The sequence below is a fragment of the Thalassophryne amazonica genome, chromosome 9 (assembly GCF_902500255.1).
Source record: "Thalassophryne amazonica chromosome 9, fThaAma1.1, whole genome shotgun sequence".
In the NCBI taxonomy this organism is placed as follows: domain Eukaryota; kingdom Metazoa; phylum Chordata; class Actinopteri; order Batrachoidiformes; family Batrachoididae; genus Thalassophryne; species Thalassophryne amazonica.
This window is the reverse complement of record NC_047111.1, coordinates 89,648,613-89,673,974: the sequence shown is the minus strand read 5'-3', so window position 1 is coordinate 89,673,974 and position 25,362 is coordinate 89,648,613. Positions and strand designations below refer to the sequence as shown.

Genomic DNA, 25,362 nt, shown 5'->3' with positions numbered 1-25,362 from the left:
GTGGATCCACCTGTTCTGGTTCCACTGCTCATCCAGAACAATAGAGGCTTCATTGCCAGAATCCTAACTCTCTGGTCAGACTCTGATGATGCATGTCTCCTTCCAGCTTAATAAAAAAATTGAAGAGCCTGCTCTATATCATGAGATGTCTCATTATTTTGATGCACAAAACAAAAAATGACAACACTACATACTACCCATACGACACTACACACTAAATCCACTCCACGACAGAATAACTACACACTCCAAACATGCCTAATATCACAATCTTTCAAATATCAAAAAAATCTGATTGCTGTCTCGTTTCTCCTTGTGCCGTAATCACCCACAGTTTTCCTTCCCTCAGCAATCAAATTATGTGGATTAGGGATCATTTTTATTGGCTTAGGTTGTACATTTTCCACAATGATCAAGAGAAATTTGTGGATTTTTTTTTACTTCTAGTTGCTACGGGCAGAGAGAGGAGAAGGAAGAAAAGAAACTCCCGTTCGTGAGCATCCTGCATGAAGCGCACACCAACAAGCAAAACCACCTGGAGCTGGGGTCTGTGATCAAGTGCATGTAGGGTTCACTTTAAAACATTGGAGCTGCGTTATTTATGTCCACTTGCTACCTCTCTTTAACAAGAAGCGCTCTTAGAAGTTTTGGATGTTGAACTCAACTTTACAAGTGAGTTGAGTTGTAAAGTTGAGTTCAACATCCAAAACTTGTAAGAGCTCTTCATGTTAAAGAGAGGTAGCAAGTGGACATAAATAAATGCAGCTCCAATGCTTTAGAGTGTTGATGATTTTGATTGGTTTAGCTCATGCATTTTCCACCAGTGATAAAGGTGTCGCATTTCTTCCACCCCTGTCTTTCCTGCAGCTAGACAAGGAAATGACCCTCCTGTTTGCTGTGGGTTTTCTACAAAAACATGCACCAAAAACCACCATAATATTTAGGAAAAAGCATGGCGTAAAAAATATTCATAAGTTATGTTACTAGGCCTAGGCCAAAATTTAATAACTGGTATATAGGCTGAAGTCTGCATGTTCACAACACCTTCAAATGGAGACTCAAAGTGGAGCAGATTGGATGTTACATCTGCTTAATTTTGTCATGTGACTTTGACGTGGAGCACGTCAGTCGACTCCAGAGGGTTAAGAGGGAAATTTTTATTTTATTTTCACGTTTTTATTGTGAATTATTTAGTGTTTAGTGTTAATTTATACATGTGTATACAGAGAGAGCGCAGTTAAAACTGGAGTCAAGTCCTTGTATTCTTTAAGATACTTGGCAAATAAAGGTTATTATGATTCTAAATTGGGTCCCAGGATCACGGTATAAGGGAAGAGCAGACTTGGAGGGCCCTGCTCAACAATCAATGCGTCGTTCCCTCTCCTTATGTGCACAAGTGACAGGGTGTGAAAAGCGCTGGTACATGCTGTAATCCAAAGTGAGAGCGGAGATTGCAGCGCACAAGCAAGTTCTTCTCAACAGGTGAGTCTGAGCTCTGGCTGCTGACATCACTTACTTTGATGTTAGAATAACTGTATGAATGTTATAGAATTACATGTAATTTACATTTTTCTCATAGCAGGTATTGCAATGTTGTGACCTTCATCTCAGGCGTTATTACGTTACTACGCTGGGCGGGAAAAGTAAGCTCATTCCTGATGAGGTCAACCCCAAACATTATCCCTGCACAATCAAGCCAGTAGCATATTATTAAATCACTGTCATTCAGTATACAGAGAATATGTCATCTTCCTTTCTGTTGTTCTGACATCTGCTCTCCTTAAGACACTCTTAGGCTGAGTCTCAATTCTACCCCTTGGCCCTTCCCCTTACCCCTTCCCCTGTGTTTTGTGCGGGCACGAGAGACAGAGGGGTGTCTCAATTCTCTTTTTGGAGCGAGGCGGAGGGGAAGGCGGAGAGCTTCAAACCCCTCTGTTTGGAGTGAATCTGGATGCACACTCTGTTTGGAGGGGTAGGAGGAGCTTACTGCTGTCTCCGAAAAAATAAACATGGCGCCGAAAGAGCCGCACAAATGAAGTGGCTTTCATTACAAATTACGCTGTTAGAAAGTTAGAACTTGCCAAAAATTTTACAGGCAGTTGGCTATGACAGCAACATGTATGCTGCTGGATGCATGTTGCGTATATTGTCGTTCTGAAGAATATCGTAACGTCGCTCGTGCGCTGAGGCGTTATAATGCACATACACACGAACGCTATGATAAGACACTTTTATATCTCACAACGGAGAAAATCATGATAAGGATAAGCACGTTAACTTGTATGTTCATTAATCTTTGGATAATATCAATCCCTGCTGTTGGATTTCAAGGTCTGTACACGTGTGTATTTTGTAAACAAACAGGAGCCCTGAACACACTCGTCTCCTAATAAGCTTTCAGCAGAAAATGAGAAGTTTCATCAATGGGAATAAGTTTGAAAATATATACACACACATGTATATGTGTAACACATAACCTGACGTCCTAATAGACTGCTATTATTTGTCAAGGAAATTTCTAAAGGAAATAGGGCTGGATGCAAAAAATGTAAGAATTTGAAAAAGAAATATAAGGTTACAGAACTAGATGCAGCCCATAAACATACATACAGGTGCTGATCATATAATTAGAATATCATGAAATCGTCATTTATTTCAGTAGTTCCATCAAAAAGTGAAACTTGTATAATGTATACATTCATGCCACACAGACTGATATATTTCATTTTTTTTATTTTAAATAAACTGTTTTCCTGTTTTATCATTAGTATTTTATATGATTGTGTCTTTTTATTCTTTATTATGTTACTTATTTTACTTCTGTTTAAAATTTTTTTATTGTGTTTTAATCTTATTTACTTTTATTCTGCTGTTAAATGATGTTTGTGAAGCGCCTTGAGGCGATTAGTCGTGATTTGGCGCTATAGAAATTAATAAATTCTTATTATTATAAATTATTATAATTACTAATTAATTAATTAATTACTAATCAATCAATTAATGATTACTCAAACAATATTAATTATTACTATTATTGATTAATTATTATTGGTATTATTAACATTAATCAATTTCTAATTAATTTATTATTAATACTATTAATTATTATAATTATTATAAATTAAAAATTAATTAAATTAACAGGACATGATTGCGATGCATCAAAGAATTCTGCGACTTCTTCTATTTCTTTGCATTTACACAGAAAGGCAAGAAAATAAAAAGAGCAAACAGGCTACTGCAACAAGTTGCATTTCGGTTGCCATGTTAACAAACAGTGAAGACGGCAGTTTGAGATGGGCAGTTTTTTTTTTTCTCCTAAGGCGGAGGGGTGTCTCAATTCATAGGGCTAGAGGCATGCCCCTTCGCCTTACCCCTTGTTTTAAAGGGTAGGCGTAGGGGTAGGGGTAGGGCCAAGGGGAAGGGGAAGGGGTACAAAAGAGAATTGAGATTGGGGGTTAGGCTTCTTAAAAGTCCTCCTCCCTACTTTAACAGTTTGGCACCTTAGGAGCTCTCTTAAGGCCTAAGATGCTTTGTGAATAGCTTTTATCTTACCAAAGGACAATTCTAAGAAATGTCTAGGAAATCGAGGAATTTTCTTAAAATGACATCAGTAAGAGCTACTTTTAGCCTTAGGATGCTTTGTGGATCCTGCCCTGACTTTCAGTTATCTGACCTCAAGTCTTTAATTGGATAAGTAAATTTAAAACTTACTGCTCTCTTGGCCAATGGGATTAATCCTGTAATCTATACCCTGCTACAACATTAAGAGCAGAAAAACTGTTGAGGTATACAAAGTGAGATTAACTTGTACTCACTCCCATTCCCTGCGGTTGGACAGGCAGGGGCCACTGAAGTCAGGAAGGTTGTCCATACTTACTCCCTTTCCCAACCGGGCCCTTTCTGAAGTCTTGAATTTCCCATCCGCACTAACAGTGTCCAGACACTCTTTTAGAACAGGCTATCACCAACCCAAGTCCTGCCTCTTCTTGGAGTCCACCAAGGAAAAGACAAATCCTGTGAACACAATGACATCTATTTGATTGTACAAATTTATGCAAGAATTTAATGTTATAACAGGTCCAAACAAGTTGGTATTCTTCTTTTGGGACTTAGATTAAGGGAAATAATACACAAGACCTTCCAACCATTTGTGAAAACCAGTATCACCTGCATGCTTTTTCTATGAAGACACAATAAGTTTGGCTTGCTACACATTAATAATACATTGCAAAATGCATTGCTGCCTTCAGTTTGTACATGGGTACAGATCTTCAATAGTAAGAGCACCTTTTGCACAGGAGGAGCTCCCTGACCTAGAAAAATGTCAAAAGCAACCACCTCTTTTGATAAAGAAGAGAGCAAAAAAGCCACCTCCTTCACATCCTCTGAATAGCATGAACCAAGCGCCTGTGGGATTTTTAGAAGTCTATTGTATCCAAACCAAGAACTCTGTGTCTGTAGCCTGAGAATGAAAAGAAACAGTTAATCGTATGGTTACAGAATAACAAACTGTTTGAAGACTGGTCTACACTCAAAAAAAAAAAAAAGAAGAAGAATGACAGTGTTCAAAAGAAGTAAGTATGGCACCTGTGCAAGATCACTTAAATTTCAAAAAATTCAAAATTGTATCACCTCTTAATAATTGCATTATGTCGAAATTAACAAGATATTTCCTCTTCTGAACAAACCAAAACAACTTATCACTCATCTTCAACCACATATCTGGGATCGGGTTGTGGGGGCAACAGCTCCAGTAGGGGACCCCAAACGTCCCTTTCCTGGGCCATAATAATCACCTCTGACTGGGGGATACCGAGGCGTTCCCAAGCCAGTGTGGAGACATAATCTCACCACCTAGTCCTGGGTCTTCCCCGGGGTCTCCTACTAGCTGGACATGCCTGGAACACCTCCCTAGGAAGGCACCCATGTGAAGGAGCAGCGGCTCTACTCCGAGCTCTCCATGAATGACTGAACTTCTCACCCAATTCTAAGGGAGACCCCAGCCACCCTCCTGAGGAAGCCCATTTGGCCACTTGTAAACTTTGCTGAGTAAAATTTACTCTGCTAGGATAACATTTGGGCCCAGTCCAAATAGAGTTAAATATACTCTATCACAGTGCTAAATCAACTCCATCACAGTGTAAAATCAACTCTTATTGGAGTAGAAAACACTTGATTTGACAAGACGGTAGAGCTGATTTCACTCTATAATGGAGTGTATTTACTCTATTTAGACTGGGACCAAATGTTATCCCGGCAGAGTATATTTTACTCAGCAAAATTTCCTGTGTACCCGCAATCCTAGTTCTTTCCAGTCATGACCCAACCTCATGACTCTAGGTGAGAGTCGAACAAACTAGTAAATTGAGAGCTTCACCTTTGGCTCAGCTCCCTCTTCGGCACAACAGTAGGGTAGAGCGAATGCAACACTGTCCCTGCGACGTTAATTCTCTGGCCAATCTCATGCTCCATTATCCCCTCACTCGTGAACAAACCTCGAGGTCCTGAACTCCTTCACTTGGGCAAGACCTCATTTCCTACCCGAAGAGGCAGCCCACTGGCTTCCATTGTAAGAACCATGGCCTCCAGATTTAAAGGTGCGATCTTCATCCCAGCCACTGCACACTCGGCTGCGAACTGACCCAGTGAGTGCTGGAGGTCACAGGCGATGACGCTAACAAGACCACATCCTCTACCAAAGCAGTGATGAGACCCTCAGCCCACCAACCTGAAGCTGCTCCTACTCTGACTATGACTTCAATATCCTGTCATAAAATCACAGACAGAATTGGTGACAAGGCACAGCCCTGGTGGAGGCCAACCTCCACTGGAAATGAGTCCTACTTAATGCAGAGGACCCAAGCACAGCTCTCGCTTTGTGAGAACAGAAAGTGGATGGACCTGAGAAGGGAGCCCCTCACTCCATACTCCGAAAGCACATCCCGAGGTACCCGATCATACGACTTCTCCAAGTCCACAAAACCACATAGACTGGATGATCCTTGTGAGAGTGAAGAGCTGGTCAGTCATTTCGCGGACAGGAAGGAACACACATTGTTCCTCTTCAATCTGAGGTTCAACTATTCACCGAAGCCTCCTTTCCAGCACCCTGGAGTAGACTTTCTCAGGGAGATAAGTAGTGTGAAGCCCCGTAGTTGGCACACATTCTCTGATCCCCGTTATTAATATGGGGACCATGGCCTCAGTTTGCCACTTCCTTTGACACTGTCCCAGACCTCTCATCAACCCCTGGGGCTTTGCCACTGCAGTTGTTTGACTGCCTCAGTGACTTCCACCAGTGAAATTGATGATGATACCCCATCAGCTTCCAGCTCTGCCTCTACTACAGAGGGCGCTCCAATCTGATGCAGGAGTTCCTTAAGTGCTCCTTCCAGCAACCAATTACCACCTCAGCTGACATCAAAACAAAATCCATCCTTATTGTATACAGCTTGGATGGTTCCCTGTTTTCCTCTCCTGAGGTGCCGCACGGTCCTCCAGAAGCACCTTGGTGTCGACCGAAGTTCGTTCTCCACTCCTCCCACACATACAGAGACTGCCATCCTTCAGACCTGTCGGTACCTTGCAACTACCTCCCAGAGTCCTCCGATATAACACATCCCAGAAGGACTGTTGTGTGGGCCGCTGAAGAGGAGGGTACTGCTGGCCCACCACCACCAGAGGGCGCCCTGCCTGGAGTGCGGGCTCCAGGCACCAGAGGGCGCCGCCGCCCCACAGGAGCAGCCTCGGTAACAGCTGTCACCCATCACCTGAGACAGCTGACGGCAATTATCACTGGGGATCTCAGCAGGACGGCATCTCCACCTCATCGACGAGATATCGTTTCTACCAGAGAGGTAAGTATGAAAGCTACGGAGTGTATCTTTTTGGATTTGTGCTTAGTTTGTGGATTACTGTTCCAACGAGAGGTGGAGGTAACTTCCCTGCTGTTCGGAGTCCTGGGTGCAAACGCGCCCCATCTAACTGTCCTTTGTTCCTCGCCAGCAGTACAGGTCCGACACGCGGAGGCAGTGGCCACCTGGGAGTTCGGGACTTGGCGGCTCCAGTATTCCCGGGGCGGGTCCTGTGGCGGAGGAGGAAGCCGTGTGGTTCCGGTCTACCTTGGAGAGGCGTCTCCTATCTTCGAGCCTGCCCACACGACACTTTTGTGAATTGACTGTTGTCCATTGCTGTGATTGGTTGTATTCGTTGTGCACATTCACAACAGTAAAGCTTGTTATTTGACTTACTCCATTGTCCGTTCATTTGCGCCCCCTGTTGTGGGTCCGTGTTCCTACACTTTCCCAAACAATGGACTCCTTCTTCAGTTGGACAGCTTCCCTGACCACCAGTGTCCAACACAATGTTTGAGGGTTGCCACCCTTTGAGGCACCAAAAACCTCCAGGCCACAGTTCCCATTCTGGTTCAGTGCTCCCAACCTCCACAGGGATGACAGAAAAGCTCCACCAGATTGTGAGTTGAACATTTCTCAGACAGTGGGCTCCTCTAGACGGTCCAGTCCCTGCACTATCTGTTTAGGTTTACCAGTTCTGTACAAAGTCCTCCCCACCTGATCAAACTCACCATCAGATAGGGATCAGTTGACATCTCTGCCCCTCTCTTCATCCGAGTCCCCAGAACATCCGGCGTCAGATCAGATGATACAATCACAAAATCCATCATCGACCTTCAGCCTAAGGTGCTCTGATACCATGTAACTTATGAGCATCCTTATGTTCAAACAAGGTGTTTGTTATGGGACAGTCAATGACTAGCACAGAAAGTGTTCATGATCCAGCCCTGTTGGCTCGGCGGTTATTATTTTGAAGTCTTTTTTCCACGTTTGTGCTCTGAGCCTTTTGTATTTTTTAATCATGCCATGTATCACAGTCACGCTTCAGCTGGTCTTGTTCTTGTACGTGTCAGGTTTTCATGTTCATGTTATCATTGGTTTTGTTTTTGTCAATTAACCTTGTATTTGTTCATGCTTGGTCACTTAGTTCCTCCAGTCTTAGATTGATTCTGTTTACTTAATTTCTGTATTATGCTTTGGTTACCGGTTCAGTTTTCTTTTGAGCATCTTGTATTCTAGCTTAGTTCTGTTTTATCGCATTTTGTATTATGCTTTAGTCACAGGTTTTGGTTATTATTTATCTCAAGTGTTTCTCCTGATTATGTTCTGTTTGTCACTATATCTGCTCCTCAGTGTTATTCTTTTTATTTATTGCACTATTCTGTAGTCACCAGTTTTGTTTATCTGCTGTCTCATTTCTGTTGTACTTTTATATCGGGTTTTGCTTTCTGTTAATTAGTCAGTTCCTCTTGAGCTTTGCTTCATTATTGATTTTTTGATCAGTTCTCATTGTAGTGTTTTCTTTTGTACTTATTATATATTGGTTTGCTTTTAGTTACCATGATTCTTGCTCTGTCCTGGTCCCCTAGTATCGTATTCTGTTTTTGCTCTGTTCTCAGTCATCCTCATTTGTTTGTGTTCATCCACTTCCTGCACCGCCTCGTGTCTTTGTCTCCCACACTTTGTCTGTTTTGCATTTTCATTCACTCCAGCTCTGCACCTGCTCACGCATCTTTGTATCTGACCTCAATCCACTTTGTGCACTCCTTTCCCCATTATCTTGCCCATGCTTAACCTCTGTCTTCCCTGGTCACGCCCCCTTCCAGAACCTTCACCGGACACCTGTGTCTTGTTCACTAATTACATCACCAGTTATATAAGCCCTCACAGTAACTCGCTCGATTGTTGACTGATTTCAATTTCCAGCACTCACATCCTTGCCTTGTTTTGCCTAGTATTCAGCCTGCTGGTATCTGACCTTGTTTTGCCCTCAACCTGGTACTTGACTTTGCCCTCTGATTACCTCCACGCCGTGTTTTTTGACCACAGCCTGTTTTTTGGACCAAGCCTCAGCCTCATGTCATTCTGTACCTTTGCCGTCGCTGCTGGACCTCCCGTTTGTACCGAATCCCTGCTTGTAATTAAACCTTTTTCTTAACAACCAGTCTGTTTGTGAGAGTTTTGCATTTGTGCCACGCCTGACAGAAAGAAGTCCAATAACAAATGACCGCTTGGTTTAGATCAGAGAGGCCACTCCTCCCACGCCTCTCCAGGGGTCTCTGTCATGCCCACATGTGCACTGAAGTCCACCAACAGAACAATGGATTCCCCCACCGGAGCCCATGCAGGACTCCAGCCAGGGTCTCCAAGAAGGCCGAATACTCCAAACTACTGTTCGGTGCATACACACAAACAACAGTCAGAGTTTCCACCCCACAACCCAAAGGTGTAGGGAAGTGACCCTGACATCTACCAGGGTAAACACAAATACAGTGGCACTCAGCCAAGGGCTCATGAGTATCCTGCAACTGCCTGACACCTCACACCTTGGGCAACTCCAGAGGAGAATAAGATCCAACCCCTATGACGGAGAGTGGTTCTGGACCAAAAACTGTGTGTGAAGGCAAGGCCTACCAAATCTATCTTGTAGCACTCCACCTCCCGCACAAGCTCTGGCTCCCTCCCCCACAGTGAGGTGACATTCCACTAACTAGCTAGCTTCTGCCGTCTGAGTCTGGTCCATCAAGGCCATTGACTTTCACTGCCACTCATGAAACAGCGCACCTGACCCCGGCAGTTCCCCCTGTGGGTGGTGAGCCCACAAGGTGGAGTGGAAAGTCCACGTTGCCTTTTCAGGCTGAGCCCAACTCGGCTTCGTGGCAAGCCCAGCAACCAGGTGCTCGCTGAAGGGCCCTCCATCTGAGCCCTGCATCAAGGCCCTCCATCCGGGCTCTCTGTCTGTGCCTTCCGTCCAGGCCTGGCTCCAGACGGAGGCCCCTTACTTCATCTGGGCCGGGACACATTCCCACTGCCTTGTTTGACCATGGAGTCTTTGTGAACCATTCTTAGTCTGGCCCCTTGTGTGAGACCAATTTTCCATGGTCAACCCTACCAGGACCATGAAGGCTTCAGACAACACAACTCTCAGGGACACACAAACCTCTCCACCACAATTAGGTGATGGTTCCCGGAGAGGCAAACCAAAACAAATGCTTCATAAACTCTATAATGTACAGTTGTATGCAAATGTTTGGGCATCCTGATCATTTTCATGATTTTCCTTTATAAATCATTGGTTGTCTGGATCAGAAATTTCAGTTAAATATATCACATAGCAGACAAACACACTGATATTTGAGAAGTGAAATGAAGTTTGTAGTATTTACAGAAAGTATGCAATAATTCTTTTAAGAAAATTAGGCAGGTGCATAAATTTAGGAACCCCAACAGAAAAAATACATCAATATTTAGTAGATCCTCCTTTTGCAGAAATAACAGCCTCTAAATGCTTCCTATAGCTTCCAATGAGAGTCTGGATTCTGGTTGAAGGCATTTTGGACCATTATTCTTTACAAAACATCTCAGGTTTGTTGGTTTCCCAGCATGGACAGCTCGCTTAAAATCACACCACAGATTTTCAATAATATTCAGGTCTGGGGACTGAGATGGCCATTCCAAAACTTCATTTCATTTCTTCTCTACAAGAGTTAAGACAGAAGTCAGACTACTAGAGCAAGAATTTTAGCTGAGGAAGCTTCTGCGATCTGAAGTGAAACGTCCTCGCATCAAGCAACCCAGTTCAGTCGAAGATTCAAGCTTCTCTACTATGGAAACCACCTGGACAACTGAGAGCCTACACAGAAACATTCCAGAATGTTGTACTTGTTCCTCTGCATGAATGGCTTAGCAGATTTTGAGCAGTGTTTAGGGTCATTGTCTTGTTGAAAGATCCAGCCCCGGTGCAACTTCAACTTTGTCACTGATCCATGAACACTGTTCTCAAGAAGCTGCTGATATTGACTGGAATCCATGTGACCCTCAACTTTAACAAGATTCCCAGTACCTGCACTGGCCACACAGCCCCACAGCATGATGGAACCACCTCCAAATTTTACTGTAGGTAGCAAGTGTTTTTCTTGGAATGCTGTGGGGTTTTTTTTCAGCCATGCATACCGCCCGTTTGTAATGTCCAAATAACTCAATTTTAGTTTCATCAGTCCACAGCACCTTATTCCAAAATGAAGCTGGCTTGTCCAAATGTGCTTTAGCATACCTCAAGCGACAGTTTGTGGTGTGTATGCAGAAAAGGCTTCCTCTGCTTTACAGCATCATACAGCATCTCCTTGTGCAAAGTATGCTGTATAGTTGAACGATGCACAGAGACACTCTCTGCAGCAAGTTGTAGGTCTCTGAAGCAGGCCTGTGGGTTGACTATGACTGTTCTCACTATCCTTCACTTCAGCTTATTAGAGATTTTTCTTGGCCTGTTAAGGCCCACTTCAGGCCTTAACTAGTATTGTGCCTGCGGTCTTCCATTTCCTCACTATGTTCCGCACAGTGGAAACTGACAGCTGAAATTTCTGAGATAGCTTTTTGTATCCTTCCCTTAACCATGATGTTGAACAATCTTTGTTTTTAGGTAATTTGAGAGTTGTTTAGAGGCTCCCATGTTGCCACTCATTTGAAGAGATGCAAAGAGGAGAAACATTTGCAAATGGCCACCTTAAACACCCTTTCTCATGACTGGATTCACCTGTGTAAGGAGGTCAAGGGTCAAAGCTTACCAAACCAATTTTGTGTTCTAATAATTAGTGCTAAATGTATTCAAATCAATCAAATTATGAGGGTGCCCAAATTGATGCACCTGCCTAATTTTGTTTATATAATTATGCACACTTTCTGTAAATTCTAGAAACTTCATTTGACTTCTCAAATATCAGTGTGTTTGTCTGCTATAGGATATATTTAACTGAAATTTCTGATCCAGACAACCAATGATTTATAAAGGAAATTTATGAAAATTATCAGGGGTGCCCAAACTTTTGCATACAACTGTAAGTCCTTGGGCTGCTCCCTTGTTTGCAGTCGGGGTGGCCACAGCAAATCCAAGGTGGATCTGCATGTTTTATGCAAGATGCCCTGCCTGACGTAACTCCACATTACATGGAGAAATGTGGCAGGGATGGGATTTGAACCGGGAGCCTTCCACACCAAAACCAAGTGCACTAACCACTTGGCTTACTTCATAAAGCCACTTTGCTTTTCTGGATGGCTTTTGCTTTGCATGGTAGAGTTTTAACTTGCACTTGCACAGATGTAGCAACGAACTGTGTTAACTGACAATGGTTTTCTGAAGTGTTCCTGAGCCCATGCGGTAAGATCCTTTACACAATGATGTCTGTTTTTAATGCAGTGCCGCCTGAGGGATCGAAGGTCACGGGTATTCAATGTTGGTTTTCGGCCTTGCCGCTTACATGTAGAATGTTCTCCAGATTCTCTGAATATAGTGGTCCCTCACTATATCGCGGTTCACCTTTCGCGGTCTCGCTGTTTCGCGGATTTTTTTTAGTGCAATTTTGCATGCTTCTTCTTTTTTTTTAACTGTCTACTGTGCTTAGTTGCAGCCAAAATCTGGCAACAGGTCCAGAGACTACACTCGCTGTTTTGATGCAGAGCGCTCCAGCAGCGAAGAAAAAGCACGCACATTGTGTTCTGCGTGTGTCTGTTTATAAGAATCTTCTCGCTCAGAAGAAAAAAAGAGCGCCAACAACTACCCATATCACTCGGAAAAAGACACCTGCTCCGAGGTGAAAAAACACGCTGCGGGAGTGGCGCCACGATGAAGGCGCGATCAGAGGAATACTGGTCATGTTGTGTGGGCCGCCAGAAGAGGAGGTACTGCTGGCCCACCACCAGTGGGCGCCCTGCCTGAAGTGCGGGCTTCAGGCACGAGAGGGCGCTGCCGCCACGGACACAGCCGGGGGTGACAGCTGTCACTCATTATCTCTTGACAGCTGTCACCCATCTACTCAACATCATCTCACTCCATAAAGACCAGACGTCATCTCCACCTCGTTGCTAGATATCGTACTTCGTTGGAGGTAATATCCTCAGCCATTTGTGTTGCAACATATCGTATATTGTGAGTGTTTGCAGGAGTACCGGTCCCCTTTTTCTGTGGAGGCTGAGTGAGTGCAGGACGGCACCATTTCCCCTGAGGAATCACTGCGGGTACTCTGCAACATATTGAGTGAGGAGGTGGAGGTGGCATTCCCACCGTTGTTGTTACGGGTGTACACCACACCACACTTGACTGTCTTTGTTCTCGCCAGCAGTACCAGAATCCGACAGTCGGGGACGGTGATCACCTGGGAATTCGGGACTTGGCGGCTCCAGTATTCACCAGGTTCGGTGGCGGCGGAAATCGTGTGGTTCCGGCTCTTCTCAGGACAGACGTCTTCTATCCCCGAGCCTACCCACACGTCACCTTTGTGGATTGACTGTAATCATATTCTGAGATTGTCTGTATGTTCGTTGTGCACCTTCACAACATTAAATTGTTACCTTTTGGCTCATCTATTGACCGTTCATTTGCACCCCCTGTTGTGGGGTCCGTGTCACTACACTTTCACAACAGGTCAGTTACTATTAATAATTTCTTATGTGTCCAACCTCGTAGGTTGATCGTTAAAATTCAATTTGTTAGTTCTAAAAGCCATCATAATTATTTATAGGAAAACGTTCTATTTTTATTTCTCAAACAAATGTTTGGGCCTGAAAACAGGTTTTGATCTTTGGTTTCATTCTATCGCTCTAGCGAGCAGTTATAATGAGGTTTGTCAACAGAAAACATAAAATGGCATTGTTAAAACAGGGACGGAAACTTAAAGGAACAAACGTATTCATCAATGAACATCTGACCAAAAGAAACGCAGACATCGCCAGGAAAGCTCGTTTCTTAAAAAAGCAGGGAAAAATTCAACAGACATGGACATCCAACTGCAAAACATTTATCAAATTGAATGGAACACCAGAACAAGCGAAGGTTATGGTAATCAGGAACATCGAGGATCTGGACAAATATGACCAATAAGGTATGAGGACACAAACACATCACAACACCATGACACAGACCAGAGGAACCTATTCATCTACTACCTATTCATCTACATCTGGAGACAAGAAGGATATAACTCAAAGGATTGCTGATCATGGAAAAGTAGAACTGAGAACATTTAAATACACAGACCACAATGTACTGGACTTGGAGCATGATATAGACCCGGACAATAATTTCTTCTCAAATATCAATGACAGTTGTTGCTATTATACAGATGAACAGTTTAATCGGATCATTAGAACGGATAACAAATTATCAATAATCCATTTCAACAGCAGAAGTCTATATGCAAACTTAACAACATTAAAGAATATTTAAGTCAGTTTAAAAAAATATTTAACATAATTGCTATATCAGAAACATGGATCAATGAAGATAAAGGAATGGATTTTGAACTGGATGGATATGAATTTAATTGTGTAAACAGAAAGAATAAGAGTGGAGGAGGAGTGGCTGTGTATGTGGATAAGAACATGGATTCTAAAATAGTAGACAATATGACAACTGTAATTGATAACTTATTAGAATGTATAACTATTGAAATATGTGAAGAAAAAAGCAAAAATGTATTAGTCAGCTGTATATATAGAGCACCAGGATCTTGTACTGAAACATTCACTGACTGTATGGGAAAAATGTTCTCAAAAACTAATCAAAAAATTGTGTTCATTTGTGGTGACTTAAATATTGATCTGCTCAATCCAAATAAGCATAAAATAACAGATGAATTTATCAGTATAATGTACAGTATGAGTTTATATCCAGAAATCACCAGGCCAAGCAGAATTACATCCCATAGTGCTACCTTAATTGATAATATATTCAGCAATGATATTGAGAATAACACTGTGAGTGGATTATTAATCAATGACATTAGTGATCATCTACCAGTTTTCATCGTTTATAATAGAAACCATCGGCGGAATCAGCCAGAGGAGAAAATAAAATACAGGCGAGTGCGGACAGAGGAAAACATGAACACACTAAAGAGGATTTACAGGAGCAAAACTGGGAAAAGGTATACAGTGAAAGTGATGTTGATAGTGCATATGAAACTTTTTTACAAATATTTACATCATTATATGATAAAAATTGTCCAATTAAACAAGACTACAGAAAACAAAAAATCCAAGCTCGACCATGGATGACGAAAGGGTTACGAAATGCATGTAATAAGAAAAATACACTGTATAGAGAATTCATAAAACTAAAGACTAAAGAGGCAGAAAATAGATATAAGAAATACAAAAATAGATTAACTAATATTATACGGGTATGTAGGAAGGAATATTATAGTAACATATTATATAATAACAAAAACAATATTAAAGGAATATGGGATATATTAAATAGCATTATCAAAAATGGTAATAAAAAACAGAGTTACCCTCAGTATTTCATTGATAATAATGTCAAGAAGGAAATAAGGATGAGGTAGTCAATGGTTTTAATAATTTTTTTGTAAATATTGGACCAAGCTTGGCAGAAAAAATTCCCGATTCCCAACCTGAGGATTGGGATAATAATCTCATAGAAAGAAATCCCTGTTCAATGTTCCTCACAGCAGTGGATGGAAAAGAAATTATAGACATTGTGAATAATTGTAAATATAAAACATCTACCGATTTAAATGAAATTGATATGGTGGTGGTAAAACAGGTCATTGAATGGATTGTAGAACCATTAACATACATCTGTAACTTATCATTTCAAACCGGTAAATTTCCCAATCAAATGAAAATAGCTAAGGTTGTGCCGCTGTATAAGACTGGGGATAGACACCACTTCACAAATTATAGACCTGTTTCTTTGCTTCCACAATTTTCCAAATTATTAGAAAAGTTATTCAATAATAGATTAGACAAATTCATAAATAAACATAAATTACTTACTGATAGTCAATATGGATTCAGAGCACATAGTTCAACATCACTTGCATTAATAGAATCAGTTGAGGAGATTACAAACGCCATAGACCACAAATTACATTCAGTTGGAATATTTATAGACCTTAAAAAGGCTAATCAATCATGACATATTAATCAATAAACTTGAACAGTATGGGATTAGGGGTTGGTGTTGCACTGGTGAGAAGCTACTTAAGTAACAGAAAACAGTTTGTGAAGTTGGGGGAATATACATCATCATGCTTGGACAAGCTTGTGGCGTCCCACAGGGGTCAGTATTGGGTCCAAAACTGTTTCTAATTTATATAAATGATATTGTCAATGTTTCCAAAATATTAAAATTAGTATTATTTGCAGATGACACAAGCATTTTTTGTTCAGGGGGGGATTTGCAGGAGTTACTGAGGAGGATCAGTATAGAAATGGGAAAATTGAAAATATGGTTTGACAGAAACAAATTATCATTAAACTTAAGTAAAACAAAATACATGTTATTTGGCTATTGTAATACAGACATACAGGTTCAGTTACAAGTCGAGGGGGTAGATATTGAAAGGGTACATGAAAATAAGTTTCTGGGGGTGATAATAGATGATAAGATAAACTGGAAGACTCATATAAAACATATACAAAGTAAACTGTCAAGAAGCATTTCAGTTCTAAACAAAGCGAAACATATTCTGGACCACAACTCACTCCGCATTCTTTACTGCTCACTGGTTTTACCATATTTACAGTACTGTGCAGAGGTATGGGGTAATACTTATAAAGGTACAACACAATCACTATCAGTAATGCAGAAAAGAGCTATAAGAATATTCATAATACTGGCTATAGAGATCATACAAATCCACTATTTTTACAATCCAAATTCTTAAAATTCACAGACTTGGTTCATTTCAAACAGTACAAATTGTGTATAAAGCAATAAACAATTTACTTCCAGCAAATATTAAAATTAGTTTTTTAACAGATCAGGGATTACAGTCTGAGGGGGAAATTTAATTTAAAGCATCAATGGGCACAAACAACATTAAAAGGTTTCTGTATTTCTGTCTGTGGGGTGAGGATGTGGAACAGATTGGGAGTGGGGCTCAAGCAATGTCCAAGCATGAACCAGTTCAAACAGCGGTACAAAATATGTTTTTTTCTAGGTATAGGGAGGAGGAAGGGTAATGAGGGTTAGGGTGTTTTTGTTTTTTGCTTCGGCTTGTAAATATATAGTATTTTGTATGTAAGTAGGTATGTGTAGGTGTATATTTATGTTTGTGTATATATATGTATATATATATATTGATATCGGTTTAGGTGTGTAGGAATCTATGTGTATATGTGGCAAAGGGTATTACTGGTTGTGGGGAAGAAGGGGTAGGGATAAATAAGCTGATGCTTCACCCTACCCCTTTTCGGACATGTTGGGTACACAGTAGGAACTTTTTTGTTTTGTCTTTACTGATCTATCTTGTAATTATTGTTGTATCAAATGTTCGAAATAAACAGTTTTCATTCATTCATTCATAATACTGGACTTATTTTTCTACTAAGGTTGAACTTTGAGAGTGTTTACACAGGAGAGAAAAGTGAGAAAATGTGTGTAGTGAGGGGTTTTACAGCCTTAAAACATCTATAATAATTGTAAAAAAATAACGCTGCTACTTCGCGGAATTCACCTATCGCGGGCTATTTTTACAACGTAACTCCCGCGATAAATGAGGGACTACTGTATTCTGATTATATTATGGACTGTAGATGATGGAATCCCTAAATTCCTTGCAATTGAACGTTGAGAAACATTGTTCTTAAACTGTTGGACTATTTTTTCACACAGCTGTTCACAAAGTGGTGATCCTCGCCCCATCTTTACTTGTGAATGGCTGAGTCTGTTGGGGATGCTCCTTTTATACCCAATCATGACACTCACCTGTTTCCAATTAGGTGTTCTTTCAGCATTCATTAACTTTCCCAGTCTATTGTTGCCCTGTCCCAACATTTTTGAAATGTGTTGCAGGCATCCATTTCAAAATGAGCAAATATTTGCACAAAACCAACAAAGTTTATCAGTTTGAACATCAAATATCTTGTCTTTGAGGTATATTCAATTGAATATAGGTTGAAGAGGATTTGCAAATCACTGTATTCTGTGTTTATTTACATTTTACACAATGTCCCAACTTCATTGGAATTGGCGTTGGTTGGAACTGGTTTTACATAACTGTCCTGGTGGTCAATTCTGTGGTTGTGTGCACTGAGATGCCATCCAACAAGTCAAATTTTGTATATTCTGGTGAATTTTAATGGGTATGAAGCCCTCTGAAACAAATAAAAGTCACTCAAACTGTCAAGTAAAAACACAGTCTTGATTATGGGGGGTCTGGGGGTGCCTTGTGTGTTGCTTCTGACTGGTGACGCACCAGGACTTTTTTTTTACCGTTGCATAGTTTTCTTATGGCAAACTATGCACATGCATGCACCTGGTTGTTTAATTTTTTTTGCACCATGATAGATAGGACACGTCATCATCTCCCTTCTCATCAAATCATGCCCATCTCCATCTATTTTTAATGCTTCTGTCGATGTTTCCAACATTGGCACCTTGTTCTACAAACAATGCATCCATGTTGATATCTTGTTATATGCTAGATAGCGCCTCCTGAGGAGCTATCTAGCTGGTTTTCGTCCTGGTCGCAGCACACTGGACCAGCTCTACAAGCTCCATCGGGTGCTCGAGGGTTCATGGGAGTTCGCCCAACCAGTCCACATGTGTTTTGTGGATCTGGAGAAGGCGTTCGACCGTGTCCCTCGGGGCACCCTGTGGGGAGTGCTCCGGGAGTACGGGGTCTGGGGTCCTTTGCTAAGGGCTATCCGGTCCCTGTACAACCACAGCAGGAGCTTGGTTCGCATTGCCGGTAGTAAGTCAAACCTGTTTCCAGTGCACGTTGGCCTCTGCCAGGGCTGCCCTTTGTCACCGGTTCTGTTCATTATTTTTATGGACAGAACTTCTAGGCGCAGCCAGGGTGTAGAGGGGGTCTGGTTTGGGAACCACAGAATCTCGTCTCTGCTGTTTGCGGACGATGTGGTTCTGTTGGCTTCGTCAAATCAGGACCTTCAGCGTGCACTGGGGCGGTTTGCAGCCGAGTGTGAGGCGTCCGGGATGAAGATCAGCACCTCCAAATCCGAGGCCATGGTTCTCGACCGGAAAAAGGTGCTTTGCCCTCTTCAGGTCGGTGGAGTGTCCTTGCCTCAAGTGGAGGAGTTTAAGTATCTCGGGGTCTTGTTCACGAGTGAGGGACGGATGGAGCGTGAGATCGATAGACGGATCGGTGCAGCATCTGCTGTGATGCGGTCGCTGTATCGGACCGTCGTGGTGAAGAGAGAGCTGAGTAGGGGGGCAAAGCTCTCGATTTACTGATCGATCTATGTTCCGATCCTCATCTATGGTCATGAGATTTGGCTCAAGACCGAAAGAACAAGATCGCGGGTACAAGCGGCTGAGATGAGTTTCCTCTGCAGGGTGGCTGGGCGCTCCCTTACTGATAGGGTGAGGAGCTCAGTCACTCGGGAGGAGCTCGGAGTCGAGCCGCTGCTCCTCCACTTCGAAAGGAGTCAGTTGAGGTGGCTTGGGCATCTTTTCCGGATGGCCCCTGGACGCCTCGCTGGAGAGGTGTTCCGGGCATGTCCCATTGGGAGGAGGCCCCGGGGAAGACCCAGGACATGCTGGAAGGATTACATCTCTCGGCTGGCTTGGGAACACCTTGGGGTTCCCCCGGAGGAGCTGGGGGAGGTGTGTGTGGATCGGGAGGTCTGGGCGGCTTTGCTTGAGCTGCTGCCCCCGCGACCCGACTCCGGATAAACCAGAAGAAAATGGATGGATGGATGGATGGATGCTAGATAGCTATTCTGTAAGTCGGACATCGGTCACGTGATCTGCAGTGCGCCGCGTCCCCATTTTAAAGTCAGTAAAAAGGAAGGGCAATTCTTTGTCTTCTGTAGTATTTTGATTGGTTCTCATCCGGTAAGTGCGCCAAAAGGGTGCTGTGTCGCTGGCTGTACAGTCACTAAAATACAAAATTAGGGCCTAACGCAATTGACAACATTGTTCTGCTGTGCACAAAGTAACACTGTCCCCCGTTTTGAAAATGCACACGCACTGAGAAACTCAAAACTGGCTTATTCACATTTAATTGGTAATCGTAAAACATAGTGTACTGCAAGTTTAACTTCGTCAAAGCCATTCAAAGCTGATTTAGTGCATTAGTTTTAATCAGATTCACCATTGCCAATTGGGGAAGGTCTGCCAATGTTCCCACGAAGACAGGGAGGAGAAGGACTGTGGCTCATGGCAAGCAGTAAACAAAGTCGAGAGGAGTGGGGATTCACACAGTCCCTTCCTCCGCGGTGCGGCACCATCCATGCTGACAACACTGCTACTTTGATTAGCACAGAACAGAATGTTGCTTTGACAGTGAGTATCATATTACGGCCCCAAAACACGCATGACACCACGTGCATGTGCCTATGTGTGGTTAAATTTTCCAAATGACGGAAATCCATTGTGGTGACGGAGAACTTCAACTCATGGATTAAGGGCTTTTCTTCCAAGTGACTTGTTCTCTGCTGCTGCCACCGTCTGTTATCAGCTGGGCGTCGGTCCGACTGATAAAAACCTCTCTCTCTCACTCTCCGCTGGACTCGCTCCTGCTGCTCTTTCGGCTTGGTTCTGAATATCCATGCCATGGCAATTTTAAAACAATGACATCACACCGATTTAGTGGATTAGTTTTAATCAGATTCACCGTCGCCAAAACAGTAAAAAGAGTCACCTGCTCTACTTGGGGAAGATCTGCCAATGTTCCCACGAAGACAGGGAGGAGAAGGTTTGCTGCTCATGGCAAGCAGTAAACAGAGTGAAGAGGAGTAAAAATTCACATCTTTTCCGGATGCCCCCTGGACGCCTCGCTGGAGAGGTGTTCCGGGCACATCCCATTGGGAGGAGGCCCCGGGGAAGACCCAGGACACGCTGGAGGGACTACATCTCTGGGCTGGCTTGGGAACCCCTTGGGGTTCCCCCGGAGGAGCTGGGGGAGGTGTGTGTGGATTTGGAGGTCTGGGCGGCTTTGCTTGAGCTGCTGCCCCCGTGACCCAACTCCGGATAAAGCGGAAGAAAATGGATGGATGGATGGATAATTTTGGACATGTTATTTAAATTAACGTCACTTCTGAAGTTTTATAAAGTGAAAACATCAGCTATATGTTTTAGTTTTAAAGTAATGCACTAATTTTGAAGGTTTAGCACAGGTTGCTTCTCCATTATTTTCCAATTGGAATCACTGTGAGTTGCAATCGCTTCCTGTTTGCTCTTTAACATCCTGCTTATTGTCCTACAACACTGTTTGTCATCTTTGTTCCAGAGTAATATATATAAGATGTATGAAATTCGGTTTGCATTTATTACATTCCATGCTGATTAAACGTAGCACACAGATTATTTGGAATATTTGTTTTGGCACATTTTCACGGTCTCTACTGCCATCTACTGGCCAATAGTGTTCATGGCAGTATTCACCCTAAGTATTGAGATATCCCATAATCCTTTGCGCAGCTGAGAGTTGTTGCAGCCTCTTGTAGCAGCTAAAGAAATAAAAATGTACATTTCGGTTGTATAATGTTCATTTACAATTGTCGCCAATTCTGTTGTTTAAACTGCAGCAACCCTCTGGCACGCAAAAATAAAAACAAAAACTGGTAAGCAAAGGATTATGGGTAAAGGTATGAGCGTCTGGGCGCCAGTAGATGGCAGTGTTCTATGCATTTTGACCCCGGTTATATCAGACGGTTGTCTAATCACAACTTGACTTTTGCAAATGTCTTTTTTTTTACATATGAATAAAATGGCATATTTTACAAAAGCACATTTATATGTAAACACCAACACACACATCATGTTACATTAACGTGTTGGTTTTTACATAGAATGAATGAGTCAACCAATCAATATTAAGGGAGGCTCATTTACCCATAATCCCTTTGGCATCTGTCTGTGTTTGTCACAAAACTTCAGAATTAGTGCATTATTTAAAATTAAAAGATATGTGTTATATTTTAACTTTGTACAAATAACAGAATTTACATTAATGGAGTTATTCTATCCGGACTAATTTTTTTAATCAAAACCGTAAGTCAAAACTGCTTTATTTTCCAAGACCTCTGCCTCACGATGGCACTGCTGTATCCTTTTGTGTGGGTATAGAGTTGAGCTTAGCTCCTCTGAAATGCTTCACTGTTGCACAATATGTAGTAAACAGGAGCTTCTCCCAGTGGGCAGGAGGCACAAAGACAGAAGTGCTGATTCATGGTTTGGGTCTGTGATCGCCTTCAATGCTACCAGAATCGATCATGGTGTTAAAACTCAAAATCAGCTTATTAGTAGTTGTTGCAAGTGTACTGCAGACAATACAGAAAGTTATTGGTTAGCTGTAGCTACTGTTAAATTTTTTGGTGGTTTATCGGTTTAGCCTCCTCTGGATCATCCAGATGGTCACTGTTGAACTTCAAACAGGCCTGGACATGTGCTGACTTGAGCAGGGGGACCTTACATGCCCTGTAGGATTTTAAACCATGATGGCGTTTTGTTTTACTAATGTAATCTTTGTGACTGTGGTCCCAGCTCTCTTCAGGTCACTGACCAGGTCCTCCCGTGTAGTTCTGGGCTTTCTCAGAATCATTCTTATCCCATGAGGCTAGATCTTGCATGGAGCCCAAAACCAAGGAAGACTGACAGTCATCTTGTGTTTCTTCCATTTTCTAATAATTACACCAACAGTTGTTGCCGTCTCACCAAGCTGCTTGCCTGTTGTCCTGTAGTCCATCCCAGCCTTGTGCAGGTCTACAGTTTTGTCCCTGGTGTCCTTAGACAGCTCTTTGGTCTTGGCTATGGTGGACAGGTTGCAGTGTGATTAATTGAGCGTATGGACAGGTGTCTTTTATACAGGTAATGAGTTCAAACAGGTGCCATTAATACAGGTAAAGAGTGTGGAATAGAAGGGCTTCTTGAAGAAAAACTAACAGGTCTGTGAGAGACAGAATTCTTGCTGGTTGGTAGGTGATCAAATACTTATTTCATGCAATTAAAGGAAAATCAATTATTTAAAAATCAGACAATGTGATTTTCTGAATTTTAGTTTTATGCAGCGTTCACACAAGGCGCGACCAGATGCCACAAATTCGCTTTGGTCACATGGCAATGGATGCGCCACCATCGCCGGTGTGTTGCTCTGCTTTCGCTGTGAAAATTCGCCCCAGTGCGTCAACAAATAGGAGGAGCTTCCATTCCGCTTGCCGGCTCCGGTTGTCAATCAAGTTAACATGACCTTGATCACACGGAGCGAGTTGTTGTGGAAAGCTTCCAATTCGGGGAGTATCATTATTTGCTGCAGGAGCTGCGCCTGGATGACGGCCACTTTCAGTGGTCCTTCCACCTCTGCAGACCCAGTTTGAGGATCTCCTGTTCCATGTAAACAATTAAAAAAAAAACTCTGGTGCTTGCTCTGGGGCTGCTGCTCGCTCTTCCCCAAAAAACTCTTGTCATAATTGTGTTTATAAACCAGTCACCATTTGCTTTATTATACATCTGTGTAGTTAAATAATAAAATAATCTTCAAGGACGATTCGCTCGCACACGCACGTAAAAAAAGTAACTCCGCTGCTTGCTGTGAGGCTGCTGCTCGCTCTTCCCCAAAAAACTCTGTCATAATTGTGTTTATAAACCAGTCACCATATGCTTTATTAGACATCTGTGTAGTTAATTAATAAAATAATCTTCAGGGACGATTCACTCGCGCGTACACATAAATAAAAAAAGGAAGAAACTCCGCTCCCGCTGCTGTGGGGCTGCTGCTCGCTCCAAAACCTCTGTCATAATTGTGAAATAAAGGACAAAACAGACATAAGTCACAGGCTGGCTATCAGAGACAGGTCAGGACATGTTCACATCCTCAGTCAAATTCCAGACATCTCCACGTCACTACATATTCAGTTCCTGATTGGTCATCGCGGCGCGACAAGATGAAAAAGTTCAGATTTTTGAACTTGGAGAGGAGGGCAAAGCGACGTGATGCAACGCAATATCGTGCCGCAAACTCACCAATCGCTCAAAATCACTTCACTCGCGTCGCTTCATTCACGTCCATCGCGTCTCGCTGTGCGGCTTGCCACCAAAACGCGTCCTTCCATAGGTATTACATGGCAACCTGTCGCTGCTGATGCTCGCATCGCGCCCGGTGTGAATGCAGCATTAGATTCTTTATCTCACAGTTGAAGTGTACCTACGATAACAATTACAGACCTCTCCATTCTTTGTAGGTGGGAAAACGTGAAAAATCAAATACTTATTTGCCCCACTATAAATCGCCTTTGCCACGGACTGGAGCAGCTGCTCAGCGCGCACATCGGCAGGCTGCTCCATGTGAAAAGGACCATTTGATCATGTGAACACTCAGCTGTTGATCTGAATGTCACATCACCCACATGAGCTCTGGTCCACATGACATGGTGTCTCTCCTCTGGTGCGCCACTCACTGGACACGCGCGTGGGTCTGGCTGGACACACAGGGCCAGCAGATGTGGACATAATAAGCGCACACTGCATCATTCATGTCATTTCATGACTGTACGTGTTGTGTGGGCCACCAGAAGAGGAGGTACTGCTGGCCCAACACCAGAGGGCACCCTGCCTGAAGGCGGGCTTCAGGCACCAGAGGGCGCAGTTGCCCACCAGGAGCACCAGGGGCCCGGAGCTGACAGCTGTCACCAATCATCCATCATCACCACCTTGTATAAAAGCCTGGCAGTGACATCACATCCCTGCCGAGAAATCAGCTTACCCGACAGGTAACCTTCTCAGCCGTTTCTGTGCCGTACGCACGTATTGGATTCTAAACTCTTTGCAGTGAGGACTTTTCACTCAGGAAAGAACTGTGAGTTTGCTGACTGTTGCTGGGTGTTCACACACCCACATAACCTGTTTGTGCTTCCTGCCAGCAGTACCCGATCTGACAGCTGGAGGCAGTGGCCACCTGAGGACTCAGGACTTGGCGGCTCCGGTGTGTTGCAGGTCTCCGTTGGCAGTGGAAATCGTGTGGGGCCCGGCTCTTCTCTGGACAGGCGTCTCCTATCCTCGAGCCTGCCCACACGTCACCTGTTATGTAATTGACTGTTACCTAAAAGCAACATCTGTATTCCGTTGTGCACATTTTCACAACATTAAATTGTTATATTTTGGCATTTTCATTGTCCGTTCATTTACGCCCCCTGTTGTGGGTCTGTGTCACTACACTTTCCCAACAGTACGTCTATGACCATGGGTCATATACAGAGAAGCAGAAGGTTCATACTTGTATTGTCTGCTCGCTAAGAGGAATTAAATAAATTGCAGTGGTTTTTATGGTGTGTTTTTTTATCTCTACAACAGTGGCGCGATATG

At 42.9% G+C, this 25,362-nt stretch overlaps 1 protein-coding gene across 10 annotated transcripts in view; it reads right to left on the bottom strand.

The window, feature by feature from the left end:
• Positions 1-25,362, bottom strand: part of npas2 (neuronal PAS domain protein 2) — a 107,221-nt gene that overhangs the window by 63,393 nt on the left and 18,466 nt on the right. For all 10 annotated transcript variants that reach the window (XM_034178732.1, XM_034178734.1, XM_034178733.1 and 7 more), the window contains exon 2: positions 3,819-4,017. In XM_034178732.1, coding sequence (XP_034034623.1) covers positions 3,819-3,874 — 56 coding nt within the window. In that variant the 5' untranslated portion in view covers positions 3,875-4,017. The remainder of the gene's footprint in view (positions 1-3,818; positions 4,018-25,362) is intronic.